The sequence below is a fragment of the Squalius cephalus genome (assembly GCF_949319135.1).
Source record: "Squalius cephalus genome assembly, chromosome: 1".
In the NCBI taxonomy this organism is placed as follows: domain Eukaryota; kingdom Metazoa; phylum Chordata; class Actinopteri; order Cypriniformes; family Leuciscidae; genus Squalius; species Squalius cephalus.
The window spans coordinates 29,819,116-29,836,197 of NC_137122.1; the positions used below are offsets into that span (position 1 = coordinate 29,819,116).

The 17,082-nt window shown below is 38.1% G+C and overlaps 1 protein-coding gene across 1 annotated transcript; it reads right to left on the reverse strand.

Moving 5' to 3' along the window:
- Window positions 1-96: 96 nt before the first annotated feature.
- On the reverse strand, window positions 97-16,984 carry angptl6 (angiopoietin-like 6). Its single transcript, XM_079887324.1, has 7 exons — window positions 16,636-16,984; window positions 14,828-15,348; window positions 12,092-12,229; window positions 11,811-12,015; window positions 4,157-4,350; window positions 717-987; window positions 97-629 (listed from the first exon to the last, which is right to left on the reverse strand). Exons 2-7 carry the CDS (start codon window positions 15,308-15,310, stop codon window positions 445-447), a joined length of 1,476 nt encoding a protein of 491 aa, XP_079743450.1. The 5' UTR covers window positions 15,311-15,348; window positions 16,636-16,984; the 3' UTR covers window positions 97-444.
- Between the last annotated feature and the right edge of the window lie 98 nt (window positions 16,985-17,082).

A 17,082-nucleotide genomic window follows, 5' to 3' on the forward strand; every position in this document is an offset into this window, starting at 1 on the left:
AAGCATGGTGTGATGCATCTAAGAAGCTAGGAATTGAACAGGAAATCCTGCTCAGACTCACATTTTAAAAGAGGAAACCCACAAATGTGAGGCAATGTTTTTTTTTAAATAATTTGACGCAGAAAGTTTCCAAGGAATAAAGAAAATAAATAGAAGTTTGGATGATACTCATTTTGTACATATGTACATTTTATATGCAATTATACAAAAATAAGACATTTTATATTTGACAGTTTAAACACAATTCAGTCTAATGCAAATATACCAGAATACAAAACTGCATCAGACAAAATTCAAATCATGTCTTTGTTCTAACAACATTAAGAAAACTTCAAGACTACATCAGCAATGAAATAACCTGAAGCTCATTTAGTGCTCATTGTCACATCTTTGTGAAAAGGTACAGTAGTACTCTTTCTGTCTGCTGAGTTGTTTCAGTTCAGCTTAGGCAGGTTTGATCATCATGGCCACTTTCTTTAGGGCGTACGAGCCTCCGTGGAACTCTGCCCAGTAAACGCCATCCTGGTATCGACTTCTGTAATGGCCGCCTCTGTACCACACACCATTCAGGTTTGAGTGGGCACACATGTGGTACCACCAACCGCCCTTCTGGTAATGAGCGCAGTTACCTATGGAGGACAGAGAATGTGGCTTTTAAAATAGTTTTAAGGACAGAAAAGTAAAGGAAAAAAAGTAAAAATAAATCGACTGATCACCTGAGTAGGCATCCTTATCGCGGTCCAGAGTAGTGAACGCTTTATTGTTGTGCCATGAGAGGGAGTCTCCTGCACTACCTTGGTAACTGCCTAATCGTAGACGATACCAGTCGCTCTCCGCTTCCACCTGAAAGCTGTCGTACTCCGCAAACACCTGCCGTCCTTGCCAGTCTTCCATAGCAACTCGCAGCTTGTACTTGGCCTGAGAGGTGAGCCAGTACAGGTGCTCCAACCCCAGCCAGTATTCTCCATCCAGATTCCCAAAGCCTTGCTGTGTATAAGAAATAGTCATGTATTTAATTTTGCATTAAAAAGTACATTGTGTGCATTAAAAAGGCACATTTTTTGCTCATGAGCGCCCCCCATGGACCCTGTTTTGCCGCTTATGTGGCATTATGGCACCAAAGTGTGGAACGTAAGGGCTGAGACCATCAGTTGTGTAGGGCCATTGAATAAGGGGCCGTTTACACAAGCCATTTTCAACTAAAAATGGAAAAAAATGTATACATTTTGGCCATTCATTTACACGAAAACAGCATTTTGGGGGCCTGAAAACTCAAACTTTTGAAAATGGGTTTCAAAGTGCATGTTTTTTGAAAACTATTTTGTGTAAACTACACAAATGTGAATTTGTGAAAATGATGATGTCATGTGCATGCATATTACATATTCAATCTATAGCTGCGTAGTGTTTCTTTACAAAGTGACATCGCCAACTACTGGCCTGGCATGAATAATACAGTGTTTTTAGTCGTTTTCGCGGATCTGTATGAACGGGGGATCGTTTTGATGTCTGTCCGCGAAAAACGCGGATGAAAATCTTTTCTGTTTTTGGTACATCGTTGTCGTGTAAATGTACCCTAAAACAGTATAGACCATTGTTACCCATGGCTAATAGGTTTGAGATCAAAGATTAATACACTACACAACTTGTAACTTAAAATGTGAACAGATTTTAATACATCATACACTTGCCGTTACAGAGAAAAAAAATGTACATCATAGACTTGCCGACTTTGTAAATAGTTACAAAAATGGAAAAAAATGGACATAATACACTTGACGACTGAAAATGACTTTAAAGCAACACTAAGGAAGTTTTCCTCTTCGGTCGCCCTACAGGTTGGAAGAGGAATTGTCCATTACCGCTGTTGTAAATAATTTAGCCTACCGCAGCCTACTATCGCACGCACGCTCGCTGTTTATCTAGCACCGGCTTTGGAATGAACGATGTCTACAGACAAGGTAGAGTATGTTGCATGATTTCATGAAAGTATGATGTATTGCGACATCAGAAACGAAGAAAAACTAAATAATGACTATTGTAACGCTTGACGTAAAGCAAGTCAAAGTTTTCTTATGTCTCATTCGAACTACAGAAACGCGACCCGGTTTGGCAAACTTGCATAGTTATAGCAGATATAGGGCTGCAAAGCGAATCCAGAAGTGCCTTTCACCCTGTTACGACTTGATGAACCACTGATACGATTTTGGAAACATTATTTTAAGGTAAAAAATGTTCCTTAGTGTTGCTTTAAGACAAGTCATTTCACTCGGCAGCCATCTTTGAAATGCCTCTCGGTCATGCAAGTGCAGCTCCTATCTCTTTGAATGGGGAAACATCAAATTCCCCAAAGCTGTTCACCAAGCTTATGATTAAATTTCATTTTTGAAATCACCAATGAAATCTGACAACAACTGTCTCATAAATTTTATTTCTAAATGCTCGAATCATGACAGAAAACGTCATTTTTCAGGCTGGATCAAGCTAATGCGCATGCGAAAAAGGAAGCGCGCGTCTGACTGTTTCTATAGGAACCGGAGCTTCTAATGGTAGCTGCAGTGACACGATGACTCTACCAATCGGCGATTGGCTCTTATTTAGAAGGCGGGACTTATTCCGCCATATTGAGCTTTGCACTTTTCAAATGACTGATCTCCTCCAAATGGATGGAATCACAGTATGTACTATGTAGATAAAAAAAAAGATATCTGTCAACTCCAACTGCCCCAAAAATCTGCAGACTGGCTTTGACTTTCGACAACTAGCATCAAGTAGATGGCGACAAATAGCTGTCTTTATGAGTGAGCCATTAATTCATTCATTTAAACACAGAGCCGGACAGTAACTGAGTACATTTACTTGAGTACAGTACTTAAGTACAATTTTGAGGGATCTGTACTTTACTCGAGTATCATTTTTGGGGAGTACTCATGACTTTACTCAAGTGCATTTGAGAGGCAAATATTGTACTCTTTACTCCACTACATTTCTATCCATAACTGTGAGTACCCGTTACATCTTCTAAAAAAAAATTTTAAAAAAGGAAAAAATAAACATCTCGGAAACCCTCTCAAATGTGATTGGATTGTGCAGGCACCACTGATTGGGACAGCCTATCAGCAATCACCTTCAGCTTTCCGCCAAAGTCAACTCCATGGTCAGATTTAGATAAGAGACGAAACCATGGACGAAACAATGGATGAAGCCCATCCCGGGAGCGATATTTTTTTTCCCAGGATGGTAGGGGAAGACTCATGAATATTCATTAGGGAAGTCATCCCTGATTGGTCTTAACCCCAGTGACGGGTAGGTTTAGGGGCTGGGTTAGGGAGGTCATAAGACCCCCAGTGATGGGTAGGTTTAGGGGTGGGGTTAGGGGTAGGTCATCAGACCAATCAGGGATGACTTCCCTAATGAATATTCATGAGTCTTCCCCTACCATCCTGGGAAAAAAAAATATTGCATCCCGGGAATGTGCCAACCCGTGGCCCCACCTCGCCAGACTATTTCAATTTTCTGAACAAGTTAATGATAGTTTTCGCTTCAAGTGTTTGCTGTGTTTACCAGTGTAAGCACTGTGGCAGTAGTAATGCAATATTTTAAAAAATGTACTCTTGTACTCTTGATACTCAAGTACTTTTAAAAACAAGTACTTTAGTACTTTTACTTAAGTAGACATCTGACTGTAGTACATTTACTTATACTTGAGTAAAATTTAGCAAGGGGTATCTGTACTTTTACTCAAGTAATGTAGCTGTGTACTCTGTCCGCCTCTGTTTAAACACACTGATTAATTCAGGAACTAAACAATTGATTGTCTTAATACGCGAGTCATTGTATTATTCACTCAAACGATTTGTTCAAACACACTGATTCATTCAGAAACACAACACTGATACTGTGGCTGCATTTGAATATGCATTCTTTCCTACTATATATCAGACACAAAAAAAAAAAACAGTATGTGAAAATAGTAATGTCCAAATTGACAGTATTCATAAAACAGTAGGCAAAAAGTACCCGGATGACCAACTACTTCCAGTGAGATTCTGAAGTGTGCATCTGATTTACTATCCCATGAGGACACAAGAGAGGATTTGTGAATGGCAGTGAAGCAAGACAACTTCTATAATAGCAAGTGTTTTGTTTCATGCACCTTGTACTGATCCCAGGTTCTGAAGAAGTTGACTGAGCCATCCTGTCTCCTCTGGATGACGGTCCAGCCACCTTGAGCTCTGCTCTGGTCACACCAGGCCTGCAGCAGACGGTTAGTGTTGCGTGGTCGCAGCAGGTAGATGCCGCTGCTCTTCTCTCCTGACTCCAGCACATGATGACAGTCATGCCACGGCCCTTTAAAGGAGACAGTGTGCTGCTCATTCATATTTAGTACATTTTCACATCACAATCATCTATACTACCAGTCAAAAGTTTGGAATAATTAAGATGTTTTAATGTTTTCAGAAAAAAATATATTTTATGCTCACCAAGACAGCATTTATTTGATCAAAAATATAGTAAAAAAACAAATGTTGTGAAGTAATATTACAATTTAAAATAACTGTTTTCTTATATATTTTAAAATGTAATTTATTCCTGAGCATCATTACTGCAGTCTCGCATGATCTTTCAGAAATAATACTAATATGATGATTTGCTGCTGTGTTATTATTGTAATTGGTAATCAATTATTAATAATAGTCCTTACTGTTAACAATTTTGGATGATTTAATCAATCCTTGCTGAATAAATCAATTAATTCTATCTCTAAATCTTACTAACCTCAAACTTTTGAATGGTATGTAATCATGATTTCCACAAAAATATGAAGCAGCACAACAGTTTCCAACATTGATTACGATAAGAAATGTTTCTTGAGCGAATCGCCGTATTAGAACGATTTCTATAGGATCCTGTTAATTTGCTGTTCATTTCTCAGAAATATTCCTGGTGTTTCTTCATCGATTTTATTTGTGAATCAAAATGTTTAAAACAAAACATGTTTTCATGGGAATATTGTTTTCTATCTTCTTGGTCTTTTGTATAAACTATAACAATAAATAAATGGCATTATCCTTCCATGAAGTGGCATCATTTGGTGGGAAAACAACCACAAATATCACCATGTATTAGCAATGGATTTGATGAATTTGTGACGATTTGTGTTATTAGTTGGTTTGTCTCAATTCATAAAATCACAGTAATTGATCTTTCGGTCAAACAATCAGCATGATTAAAATTGTAACACTTTACAATAAGGTTTCAGTTGTCAACATTAGTTACCTATATTACTTAACACAAACTAACAATCAAAAGTTCTACTGCATTTATGAATCTGAGTCAATGGTCATTTCAACATTAACTAATTTTTTTAAATCCAAAGTTGAATTTGTTTACATTTGTTAATGCCCTGCAAACTAACAATGAACAGTTAGATTTATGTTAAATGTTAAGAAAGATTAATAAATGCTTTAAAAATATATATTGCTCATTGTTAGTTCATGTTAGCGTGTTTTATTATAAAGTCTTAACATGAACGACAAGTTGGCTCTCAATCACACAGTGAGCCACTTTAGCTATACATCCCTCACCTTGTGACCCTGCTCTTTTTGATTGAACTTTCAGAGTACTAGATAACTTTTAGAGAAGTTAGGAGGATATGGGTGGTTTCAATGTTTGTAAAATTAGATTCAGCATTTGTTTTGAGCACATCAGATGTGTGGAGGAGCTGGACGAATGGTAAGGAAGGGCTACTCTGTTGGTTCAGAAAGCAGCAAGGTCATGATCTGTATACAGTATACAGGCGTCTCTCAGACTTCATTTATCAGCTCACCATAGAGGAATTCCCACTCCCACAAGCCAAAGAATTTCACCTATACAGCACATCACTGCCATCTTCTAGATACAGACTAAAATCTAAAGGAAATCATTTGCATTGTGAGATTTATTTATAAAATATATTTAAAATATATATATGGGATTTTGATCATTAAAATTTTTAATTATGTTATAACATGTTTTTACAGTTTTATAAATTCATTCAGCATTGCCTTTCAGTCTCCAAAAATGTCATAACAGTTCAGTCTTCTGTCAGTGTCTGTCCACACGTGCTCTATTTTCTGTTCATTGCTGACTAACACCTACCCCACCCTTTAACAACTTTTCATAAGTTACAAAGTAGCTTTCGGCTAATGAAATAGTTACTTGTATCTGGCTTTAGAAATTAATATCACCTCTCAAATAAAACCAGATGGAACGTTTTTGCAAAGTGCCATAGCTTTAAAGATGACCTATTATGCTTTTTTTTTTTTTTTTTTTACATTTTCAACTTCCTTTTGTGTGTAATGTTGCTGTTTTAGCATGAAAAGAGTATTCAAAGTTACAGTCACTACAAAGGGAGTTTTTTTCCCTCTATATCAATAAGCATTGTTTCTGAACTCCCTGAAACACCTCCATTGTAGTCTTGAGTTTTCTTCCAAGAACGTACACATCACTATATTCCTCCTTTGAATCATTTTCGTCCCAGGCATATGCAAACAAGACAAAAAAAATGTGCCGAGGCCTGGTTAAGTTAGTGGTGTATGGAGCCCCTAAAAGGACATGGTAATGGGGGGGGGGGGGAATGAGATTGGAGGGGAGGCGGGGGGATATTTCAATGCTTTTGTGTTCTCTCACAAAAGTTTTGCATTCCCCAAGAGACTTTGCATTCCCTCAAAAGCATTGACATATAAGTATTCCTCCCATGTTTTTTTTTTCCACCACCTTGTCCCTTTGAGGGGCTTTGAAGTAGCGTGTTAAACATCGTGGTTATGATAAGGGGAGTGACATTTCTGAAACACACTCAAAGCTGTTGACCAATCACAACACACTGGTCCAGCCGACCAATCAGAGAACACTGCACTTTTCGGAAGGTGGGGCTTCATAGAGACAGGAACTAAACAAAGCGTTACTGACAGACTGGGAAGAGAGGTGCTGCAACAATAGCCGCGTTTCCAACGATATTACCCGGAACAATTTGTCCCAGGAACTTTTTTTTACCCCAGACCTGTTGCTGTCTGCGTTTCCACCGTAGTCTAAAAAGCAGTGGTTCCCAACAGGGGGGTCGCGGCCCACAAGGGGGCCTCATCGAGCTCTGTGGGGGGTCGCGTCGTATTTTGAATAGTTTGGAGCAATGAGCATTAAATAAAAGTCCTTAACTTTTTTTCTGTTCAAAATTGACAAAATGTATATAATGAGCGAGTTCATCATGAATCCATTTTCCAATTCGTGTTTTTGTCTTATCCTGAACCACTATGGTACACCTATAATAAGTGTTTACATTGGGACTATTTCACACTGGTTCGGATCGCTGCCGCTGCGGAGTAGCCCAGTACCTGCGTGACTCGTCATAGACGTACACAGAGAGAAGTAGTTCCGGCTACAATGTTCTTCCGAAAGACGCAAGTTTATTAACGCTCGTTATAGCGCCAAAAGCGTCAAAAATAAAGCCTCACATTGATAAAGCCTCACAAATAACATGCAAGTATTGAGGTCCCAGACAGCAGTCATTTAGTAATAGCCTATATACTTTTTTTTTTTTTTTACCTACACACCAGTGTGAATATTTTTGTTATTGCATTTCAAATAGGGCCACTTTATAGGCTACTCCTAGGCTTACGTTTTTAAATTACAAAGGGCCTACTGATGATTTTGTTATTGTATTTTCAATATTATAGGCTATTATTTGTGCATAAACATATCTGGTTATAGTAAACATACCGTTTGCTTGAAAACAACATATTCTGTCATCCTTTTTGCAAGTTTACAAGAGCGATAATATCATTAAATGTGAAGGGGGGCCCTAAAATATTTTCTTGGGGAAAAAGGGGGTCTCAGACAAAAAAAGGTTGGGAACCACTGGTCTAAAGGACCATGAAAATTAGGCAAATTAGTCCGGTGACATAGGACTGCGTGCTTCTTTACAGTTCCCGCTGGATTTCATCCTCTGAATTTAAGCTTAAGGCGAGACACGGCAGGCAAAAACATCGTTTTTTTTTTTTTTTTACTGGTCAATTTTGAGATTTTTGGATATTTGTCTTCAATAACATGTCTTCTTTCAGACTTGTGGTGAAAAAAAGTCAGAAATACACATTTAGGTCTGTATTTTAATACACTTTGTCTGTTTGCATCTGTAGATTTCTCATAAATTCAACAAAAGTTGGCGTTCTTAATCAACATGCTGCTCCGCGATCGCTGTCTGCTCCCTGTCATCACATGCACCGCTGGAAAGCTCTCTCTCTCCTGTACAATGCTGTCAGATCCAAATATGGTCATTTCCTTTTTATCAGCAACCAATCGTGAAAGTAAAAGGGCTGAATGCGCAATCTCATTGGCTGATGACAAATCTTTAAAGCCCGTTTTCTCAAAATGACTTTTCTCTCATACTCCAAGTCCGAAATCTCCACTTCAGTAGCACCTATATACACCAAACTTCCCAGTCTTGTACCTAGTTATATTATTAAGACATTTACAGAGGGATTTGTAAATATATTATTCCTAGCCTGATTTATATAACATTTTATTCCAAATAACATGGCGAAAATCATTTTTTTAAAGATGCATTAAGCAACATTTAATGTTAAAAATACCCGTTTTTCTAACCCATACATGCTTAAAGGGATACTCCACCGTCTTTTCATATTAAACTATGTTATTCCCTTAACTAAGACGAGTTGATACATACCTCTCTCGTCTCAGTGCGTGCACTCAATCGCTCTGGCGCGCGGCGAAACTTTGTTCACTCAGTTCATTCAATATGGGCCAAGCAGAGAAGCTACCAAACACCTCCATGTTTTCCCTATTTAAACACAGTTACTCGCGTAGTGTAACTCGACCTAGGACGGTGACACAAAACAAAACGTTGCGCTTTTCTAAGCGTGTAAAATGGATAACTATATTGTATGGCGGAATACCATTGCAAGTGCTTGTAAGCACTTCGTCTTGGCGGAGTAATATCTTCACTCGTGAAAAATCCTCTCACCGGCCCCCGCTCCCTCTGGTGAAGATATTACTCCGCCAAGACGAAGTGCTTACAAGCACTTGCTATGGTATTCCGCCATACAATATAGTTATCCATTTTACACGCTTAGAAAAGCGCAATGTTTTGTTTTGTGTCACCGCCCTAGGTCGAGTTACACTACGCGAGTAACTGTGTTTAAATAGGGAAACCGTGGAGGTGTTTGGTAGCTTCTCTGCTTGGCCCATATTGAATGAACTGAGTGAACAAAGTTTCGCCGCACGCCAGAGCGATTGAGTGCACGCACTGAGACGAGAGAGGTATGTATCAACTCGTCTTAGTTAAGGGAATAACATAGTTTAATATGAAAAGACGGTGGAGTATCCCTTTAAACAATTGCCTGATAAGCTGAATGAGCCCTTCTCTGATCACTGCGATTGCCTCTATAATCCTGAACAGTAAAATAAATAAGAGGGATTCGGGACGGAATTTGAGACTGGGCGTGACGTCATGCGCGTTCAGTTGCAGTGTTGCAGTTTCGCTTGTCGCCAGAGGGGGCATAGTTCTGCAAAACTCAGAGACTTGCGCAATGCACCTTTAAGGCTACTGACAGTATATTCTGATTTACAGGATAACAGAAGTAGATATCCATAAATCCCTCTGTAATTTTTTTCCCATCTAATATGTGAACACAATGAAAAAATAATTTTTAACCTGGCTTTATCCAATACTCAGATTTTTAAAAGATATGCAAATTAGCGCATATTTAATTAGATAGTGCCTAATTTGCATATTTAAACATTAAATTACAGAAAACTTGTAATACATTTTTTTCTCATCTTAATGTAGGTAATCAACTGGGAAAGTTTCATGGTGATATCTGCTAGTTAAAATTTTTACCCTATTCACCTGTATTGTCTCGCCTTAATAAACCTTGAACCTCGTTGTCAGTCCATCTGTCGTATTTTTTAAACTCCATTGTGGATTCTAATAGCAAACAACTGTTACTGCACGCACTGCAACAGATTTAAAAAAATGGTGGTTGAAATAAAATGCTGCGTGGAGTCAACCAATCAAAATGCGGCATTAACTCAACCAATCAGAATGTTCAGCGCCCAAGTCACACCCCTAAAAGTTCCTGAACTTTGAAAAAGTACTACCTGCAAGCAGAGACTTTCGGAGGGGGAAATATTTATCCGGAACTTCATCTAGACCCTGATTCCTGCGGTGGAAACACACCGAGTACCACCCCAAAGTCCCTAGTTCCCGGGGAAAGTTCCTGCGGTGGAAACGCGGCTAATGTTAATAAATATGTGTAAAAAAAAAGTTTTTACATTAAAGTACGAAAAGCTATTCTAGTAGTATATGAGTCGCCTGTAATTTATGGGTCAGCTGTAATCGCCGGCTGTAATTTGGGTCTGTTAAATGGAGACGACATGTGTCCTGTAATCTCACACCCAAGATGGTGAAGGCAAAAGCACTGCATTGTAATTCAAGGGTTGTGTCACAAAGCTTTTATAAAGGTGGTGATTAACATGCATGCGTTATGTGCATGTGTGTGTGTGTACTTGTGCTAATACACAGTTTTCAGCCTGAGCGCAGCTCTCACAGTCTGTACGTCTGAAGACTAATGAGGGTCGCCACCTCTGATAAGACACTGTTTGGAATTCTCCGAGATAAAGCTTCCTGACTACAGGTCACTAACACTCAAGGCTATTGAACTCCTACATGAAGCACAGATAGTTTTATATAACCCGTATCTGAGATTCTCACTCTTCTGCTTTTACATTTACATATTACATTTACATTTATGCATTTGGCAGACGCTTTTATCCAAAGTGACTTACACTGCATTTCAAGGTACACATTTTTATTTTTTTCTGCTGAGGCAGTTGTCACTAATTGCTTATACTTTATGTTATAATTTAGAACAAACACCTAACCCTAAATATTAAACTTTTGTGTAACTAATCCAGCACCGTTTGTGCTGCAGACATGAATGATACCTTAAACGTAGTGGCTTGTTGAGGCGAGAAGTGCTATTGCTTTTCCTAAGATTTTCACTTGGTGGTGGATGATAAAACGGGCAAAAAAAATCAATCGAAGGAGGGCCCACATTGGGTGGGCTCTTTCGACTCAAGTCAGTAAGTCCTAGCAACCACTCTGAACGCCCTATAAACAGCATAGCAACACAGTAAGGGCTAGATGTACTAACAGCTTGTTCCAGCACAAACCCTCTTTTGCCGTTAAAAAACTACTGAGACACGTAGTGAAAAATTTGTGCTGAAAAGGCGTGGACACTGTTATTTTTGCTATATATATTTGCTCCAAAATATATTTGGCTAACCTTATTGAATATGTATTTCTAGGAGTTTCACTTTTAGACGAATCACACAATGTGTTTTACTAAGGTTTGTGCTCGTAATTTTACTGCTATTTTCACCATTATTTACCGCTCCAAAAAAAGCAAGTCATTGGTCATTATGGAAATGATCTGACTACGTCTGTGTTCTTTTACTTAGCGCGTTCTTTTACTTGCTTCTGATACATCGGAAGATCACGCACAGAACTTTCCACTCCCATCAGCGCTAATTTTGGAATTTCACTCTCACGCTAATTTGAACTTTTAACATTTATGGAATCTTTCCATTGAACAAAAGGTTCTTTATACTGGAAAAAAAAGTTTTAGATTATTAAAATGTTCTTCACCCTAAGGTTCCTTGGGGAACCAAAAACTGTTCTTCTACGGTATTTCTGTAAAACCACCTTTTGGAACCTTTATTATTACGAGTGAAGCCTTTCGGGATTTTTATGCTACCTGGAGATTTAGTCACAGGGTAACTGATGAAAGGTGTGTCAGTTGGTGGACTGGGAGAGTCATCAAACATCTCCAGCGGTTCTTGAGGACTCTGTTCCTGGTGCAAATGGACACTTTGGTCTCTTTGGACATTGCTGGTAACTTCTTTAGTCTCTTTGTTCTCACTCAAACTACTTGTCTGTTGAACCGGAAGTGGTGTGGCTTCCTGTAAAGAGATTCATAAGAAATTTCACTTGTGGGGCGTTGCGGAAGAGAAAACTGAGAGCTCAGATGGCTCTTACCTGCAGTGTTTTAGCAGGATTCTTGAGCTGGCACTGTTTCTCCAGATGTGCGATTAGCTGGCTCTGGTTGCTCACTAGAGAAGTGAGTGTGTCATACTTCTTTTCCAGGTCTCTGTAACTGCTGGACACCTGAAGCACCTGTCAGGATTTGCCATCAAACAGTTGCAAAGAGTGAACTTCATAAGTGGTCCAAATACAAAATACCGTTCCATAAAAATAACCTTTTCAATACATCCCTTGAGAAAAAGAAATGAATTAAATTGTATTGAATGTGCACTTGTAGTGTACTTCAAATCTTAAAGTGATAGTTCACCCAAAAATTTTAATTCTGTCCTCACTTTTTTCCCTCCATACTATGGAAGTCAATGGGGCCCATCAACTCTTTGGTTACCAAAATTCTTCAAAATATCTTCTTTTGTGTTTGCAGAACAAAGAAACTTATACAGGTTTGGAACAACCTGAGGGTGAGAAAATTTTCCTTTTTGAGGGAACTATCCCTTTAATATTAATTTAAAGGTATAATATGTAACTGCATGCATTTCGCGAAATAAACTTCTTTGAAATGTAATTCCAGCACTACGCTACAACAACCACAATGAAATGACCCTTCACATTAGATAATGCTTTACAATGAACTCTGTTAGAGCATATGGCAATTTATCTGTTTAATAAAATACCTTACCTGTTGAGTAATAAAAACACCCTCTCTGCGTCACTTTTACAATATTTCAAATCCCTCAGTTCTCGCCATCTCCAAAAAAGCCAGACCATTGTTGATTCTTGTTTTATTATAAGTTCTGTTGAGTTCTCTTTTTGCCAGCTGACTAAAACGGGCGGTTCCCCGGAGGTTCAAGATTTAGCAGCTCCGTGTCAAACTTTCGCTCGTTGTGACAACTAACATGTCACTCTTTGTTATCTATCTATCTATCTATCTATTAATTGCCTACAGAACACAAAGGTGAATAAACCATAAGCCAAGAGGAAAAGCCAGGGCCTCACATTTGTCACTCTCACGCTGCATTCCGGTTAGATGTGGGACTTCCAAATTAAATACCCCACTTCAGACCAGTGAGTTCCAGTGAGTTCCAGGGCCCAGTTTTTCAAAAGTAATCCAGTGGGATTTCGGATCACGGATTGGATCAAATCTTGGAAATTGGTTTTTCAAAAGCAAAAGAGGGATTCTGAACTAAGATCAGATAATGTAATCTGATCTTAAATTTGATCTGGATCAAACCTGCCCTTTGGGTTTTTCAGAACTTTGAACTCGGTTTGGGATCTATTTGATCCAAAAAAACAGGATTATCCTGATCCCATCAGAAGGGTGGATTCAGTTGTGATTTTTCGAACCAAATAAAACCAGAGAGGTTTTTTTTTTAAGTGAATGATCACAAAATCAATGTTTACTGATGATACATTTGAAGCATATATGAAGCATGTCACATCTAATGAGATATGGTAAAACAACAAAATCTACAATTTAACATTATAACAAAATAAGGAAAGTAAAATGTTTCTGTTTATTACAGTGTTTCTGTTTCTTAAAATTAAAATAAACAATGGTTATTATTTGTGGCCACCGGTATTTTGCCAACTGTTGTTCTTTGCTAAGCCAGTAGGCTACACTGTTGGTTCCATTTAAGGCTCTAGTAAACAGGATTTGGTGATCCTGAAAAGTTCCTATCCGGATCAGATTGATCCAATCCGATGTTGCTTTGAAAAACTGGCTCAAAAGTAAGATGGATTACGTGATCACGGATCGCAAAAAAAAAAAGGATTACTAAATCATGATCAATTTTATCCGGATTAAACCTTTTGAAAAACCGGGCCCAGGCGATCAGATGTCACGTTTCACATTTTGACCACATGATGTCGCTACACACAACCAGAGCATATCGTGTTTTTGAGTCAATTATGGAAAAACCTAAATAAAAACAACATAAAATCGCTTTTAAAACTGCTGGCGAAAAGCAAAAACGTAGGTATTATTTCATAAACTTAATGTCTAATGTTAAAGTTTGTTTTTACGTTATATGCACATTGGATGGAAGACGTCAAATGACGCGACTCGCTGAGGTAGGAGGGGTTGATCAATGTACCGACTTCACATGTATAATGTCCGATCTGAGTGCCGTTCCAGCCTTTATTTCCAAGAACGAGGTGAAAAAAAATCCAAATTCCGAGCTGTCTAGAACGCAGCATCACGCATGCGTCAAATATGATGATACACACGCCGACGTGCACGGGCGAGTGACGTATGTACGCAATTTCCCGCGAAAACCATCCTGACAGGTAACATATAGCTTTCTTAATAGTAAATTAGGGTAAGACAAAAACATGTTTTAGAAGAAGTAGGCTATTGATGATGTATTGATATGCTAATTTTGAACAAAAAAAGTTATATGGGGTACATTTAAATCAAATTACATTTTAATTTAACTGCAATTAATATGCAATTACTCTTTTTAAAAGCATTCTTTTTTCACAAGGACTTTTTTTTTTGGTTTAAATTAAAATCTATGACTTTTCCTTGCACATATTTTTGGTATTGTAGCAAATCTGTGCACAGTTTGATGTCGTTGAGATGATCTCTGCTGAAGCTTTAAAGGAGACACTCTCAGGGAAAATATGAGATGCTGGAGACTCCGCTTGCTCTCCATTTAATCTCACTGCTGTCTAGGTGAAGCAACTGAGACAATAATCAAACAGTAATTGTTTCTTCACAGTAGGAAAAGCTACCTGGGATGTTGCGTTAAGCACCAAACTCTCGAGCCGCCGTTGCTCCGAAGCATGATCCTTCTTCTGGATGATCTCGTTCAGCAGTTGGGCGTAGAGTTGGGTGATGCGGCCGTTCATGCTGACGCTCTCCCGGCGCAGGACTCTCATCTCATTGGCCAGTGCGCCTTCCTTCTCCAGTTGCCCACGCATTGTATCCAGCTGTTCCTGCTGCCGGTCCAGCAGGGCACGCAGGGATGCCATCTCAGAGCGGTTGACACGGGCAGTCTCAGTGCTCACGCAAAGTGCCCCTGTTAACTTCTGCTGAGGTACAATGAAGGTGTAGGAACAGCGGCTCGGCTTATTCTCTGATGCTCGAGACGGCCTTTTGTGACTGGCATCCTCCTTGGAGGTGTCTGCATTAGAGGCTTCCTTGAGGGCATTTACAAAGCACGCCCCAGCAAAAAACAGCAGGAGAAGAAAGGCACGAGTCACTGGAATCTCCATGAGTGTGCTACTGTTCCAATGAACCGTCCAATAAAATCCTAACAAACAAATAATACAAAGTCTTAGCAATTTACACAATAGCATAAATCTCAAATGAACTCTCTTAATACAGTTTAAATTTCTAGCATCTTTTCTTTAGTAACTCAACGTTTAGACCGAATCTGACTTGAGAAATTGTAATAAACAGTTACTGTATGTCAGATGTGTTTAATTTTTGACTGAGTTTAAACCAGATAGACAATGTAACCCTTTTAACATTGTAGCATCCACAAGTCGGTCAGTCATGAACGGAACTGAAGAGGCCTGCAGTTTTTGATGCATGCCAGATGTTTCTGTTTAACGATGGGGGGTAAAACACAGTTTTGCCTTTTCTTGGGTTAATTAGCATGTCAACAGAAACAGAGCCTGAGTCAAGCCATCGTTTCATCTGATCGTCAATAGCAATTGCTAAAGTCAATATACTGATGAACATGACAGCTTTGGCACACATCATAAATATCATAAGCAATTAACAGTCTAAACACTGACTGATACAACTACTTAAAAACAACTAAAACAAAAGAACTAAAAAGACCATTATTGTCTATGGAATTATAAATCGCATTAAAAAATTACCAAAATTAATAGCAAAAGTATGTTGAAATGTTAATGAATGTAAATGTAAATGATCATAATATATATTTTGAACAAGTTTCACTCATTAAAAAACTCCATTGTTCCACTGTAAAAAATTAGAGGATCGATACGTTGACAACATATGTTTTTACATTACTTTAACTCATCAAAATAAGTTAAGCAATTTTCAACTTTCTTTTTTCAAGATTCAACTAATTTTTAAATCAGTTTAATGTGATTTAAGTTGAAATGACTTAAAATTTTAAGTACAATCAACTTGGATGTTTAAGGCAGCAACTTTATAAATATATAATTAGTGCTAATCGTGATTAATCACATCTAACATAAAAGTCTTTGTTTACATTATATATGTCTGTATCACACACATATATTTATACATACTGTATTTATATATGTGTGTGTGTGTGGTGTGATAGACACACACACACACATATATATATATATATATTTATACATATAAACATAATAATATACACACACAAAGTTAGATGTGATTAATTAATCGATTTAACAGCACACATATACTGTATATATATATATATATATATATATATATATATATATATATATATATATATATATATATATATATACCAAATTTCAAAGTAATACTGAAGAGGAATTCCAACAGAAGCACACATCATTTATGTAAAAAAAAACCTGGAAAAAATAACAAACATTTCTCTTACCTCCTCAGTTCACCAGTATCACCAGATGATCTTCTCTTTTATTTTTGGTTTTGTTTAACTGATTAATTCGTCCTCCCGACTGAAGCAAGCAAAATCTTCTGATCTGTGCGTTATATAACTAAAATATTATAATATCAGTGAAAAATCCCTTTCATAATGAGAAGCACAGTTTAAACATGGCCTTTGCCATTAATAATTGAACAGGAGGACTGAAGCAGTGGATGTCTGGTCGGTGCTCTGGCTGGTCTTCAGTGGAGATCTTCAAAGGCAGTGGGAGACACCCAGACTGACAGTAAACTTTTAAAGCAGGATAATCAGCTCCTGTCAGAGGATCTTTAAACAAAGAAGAGTGTGATTACAAACCATCCTAATGAGACCAGCCCCCCTCCTCTCTGGTCCTGTCCCACACGCACCACCCTCTCCTTCACTCCTGTGACCCCGTCTATC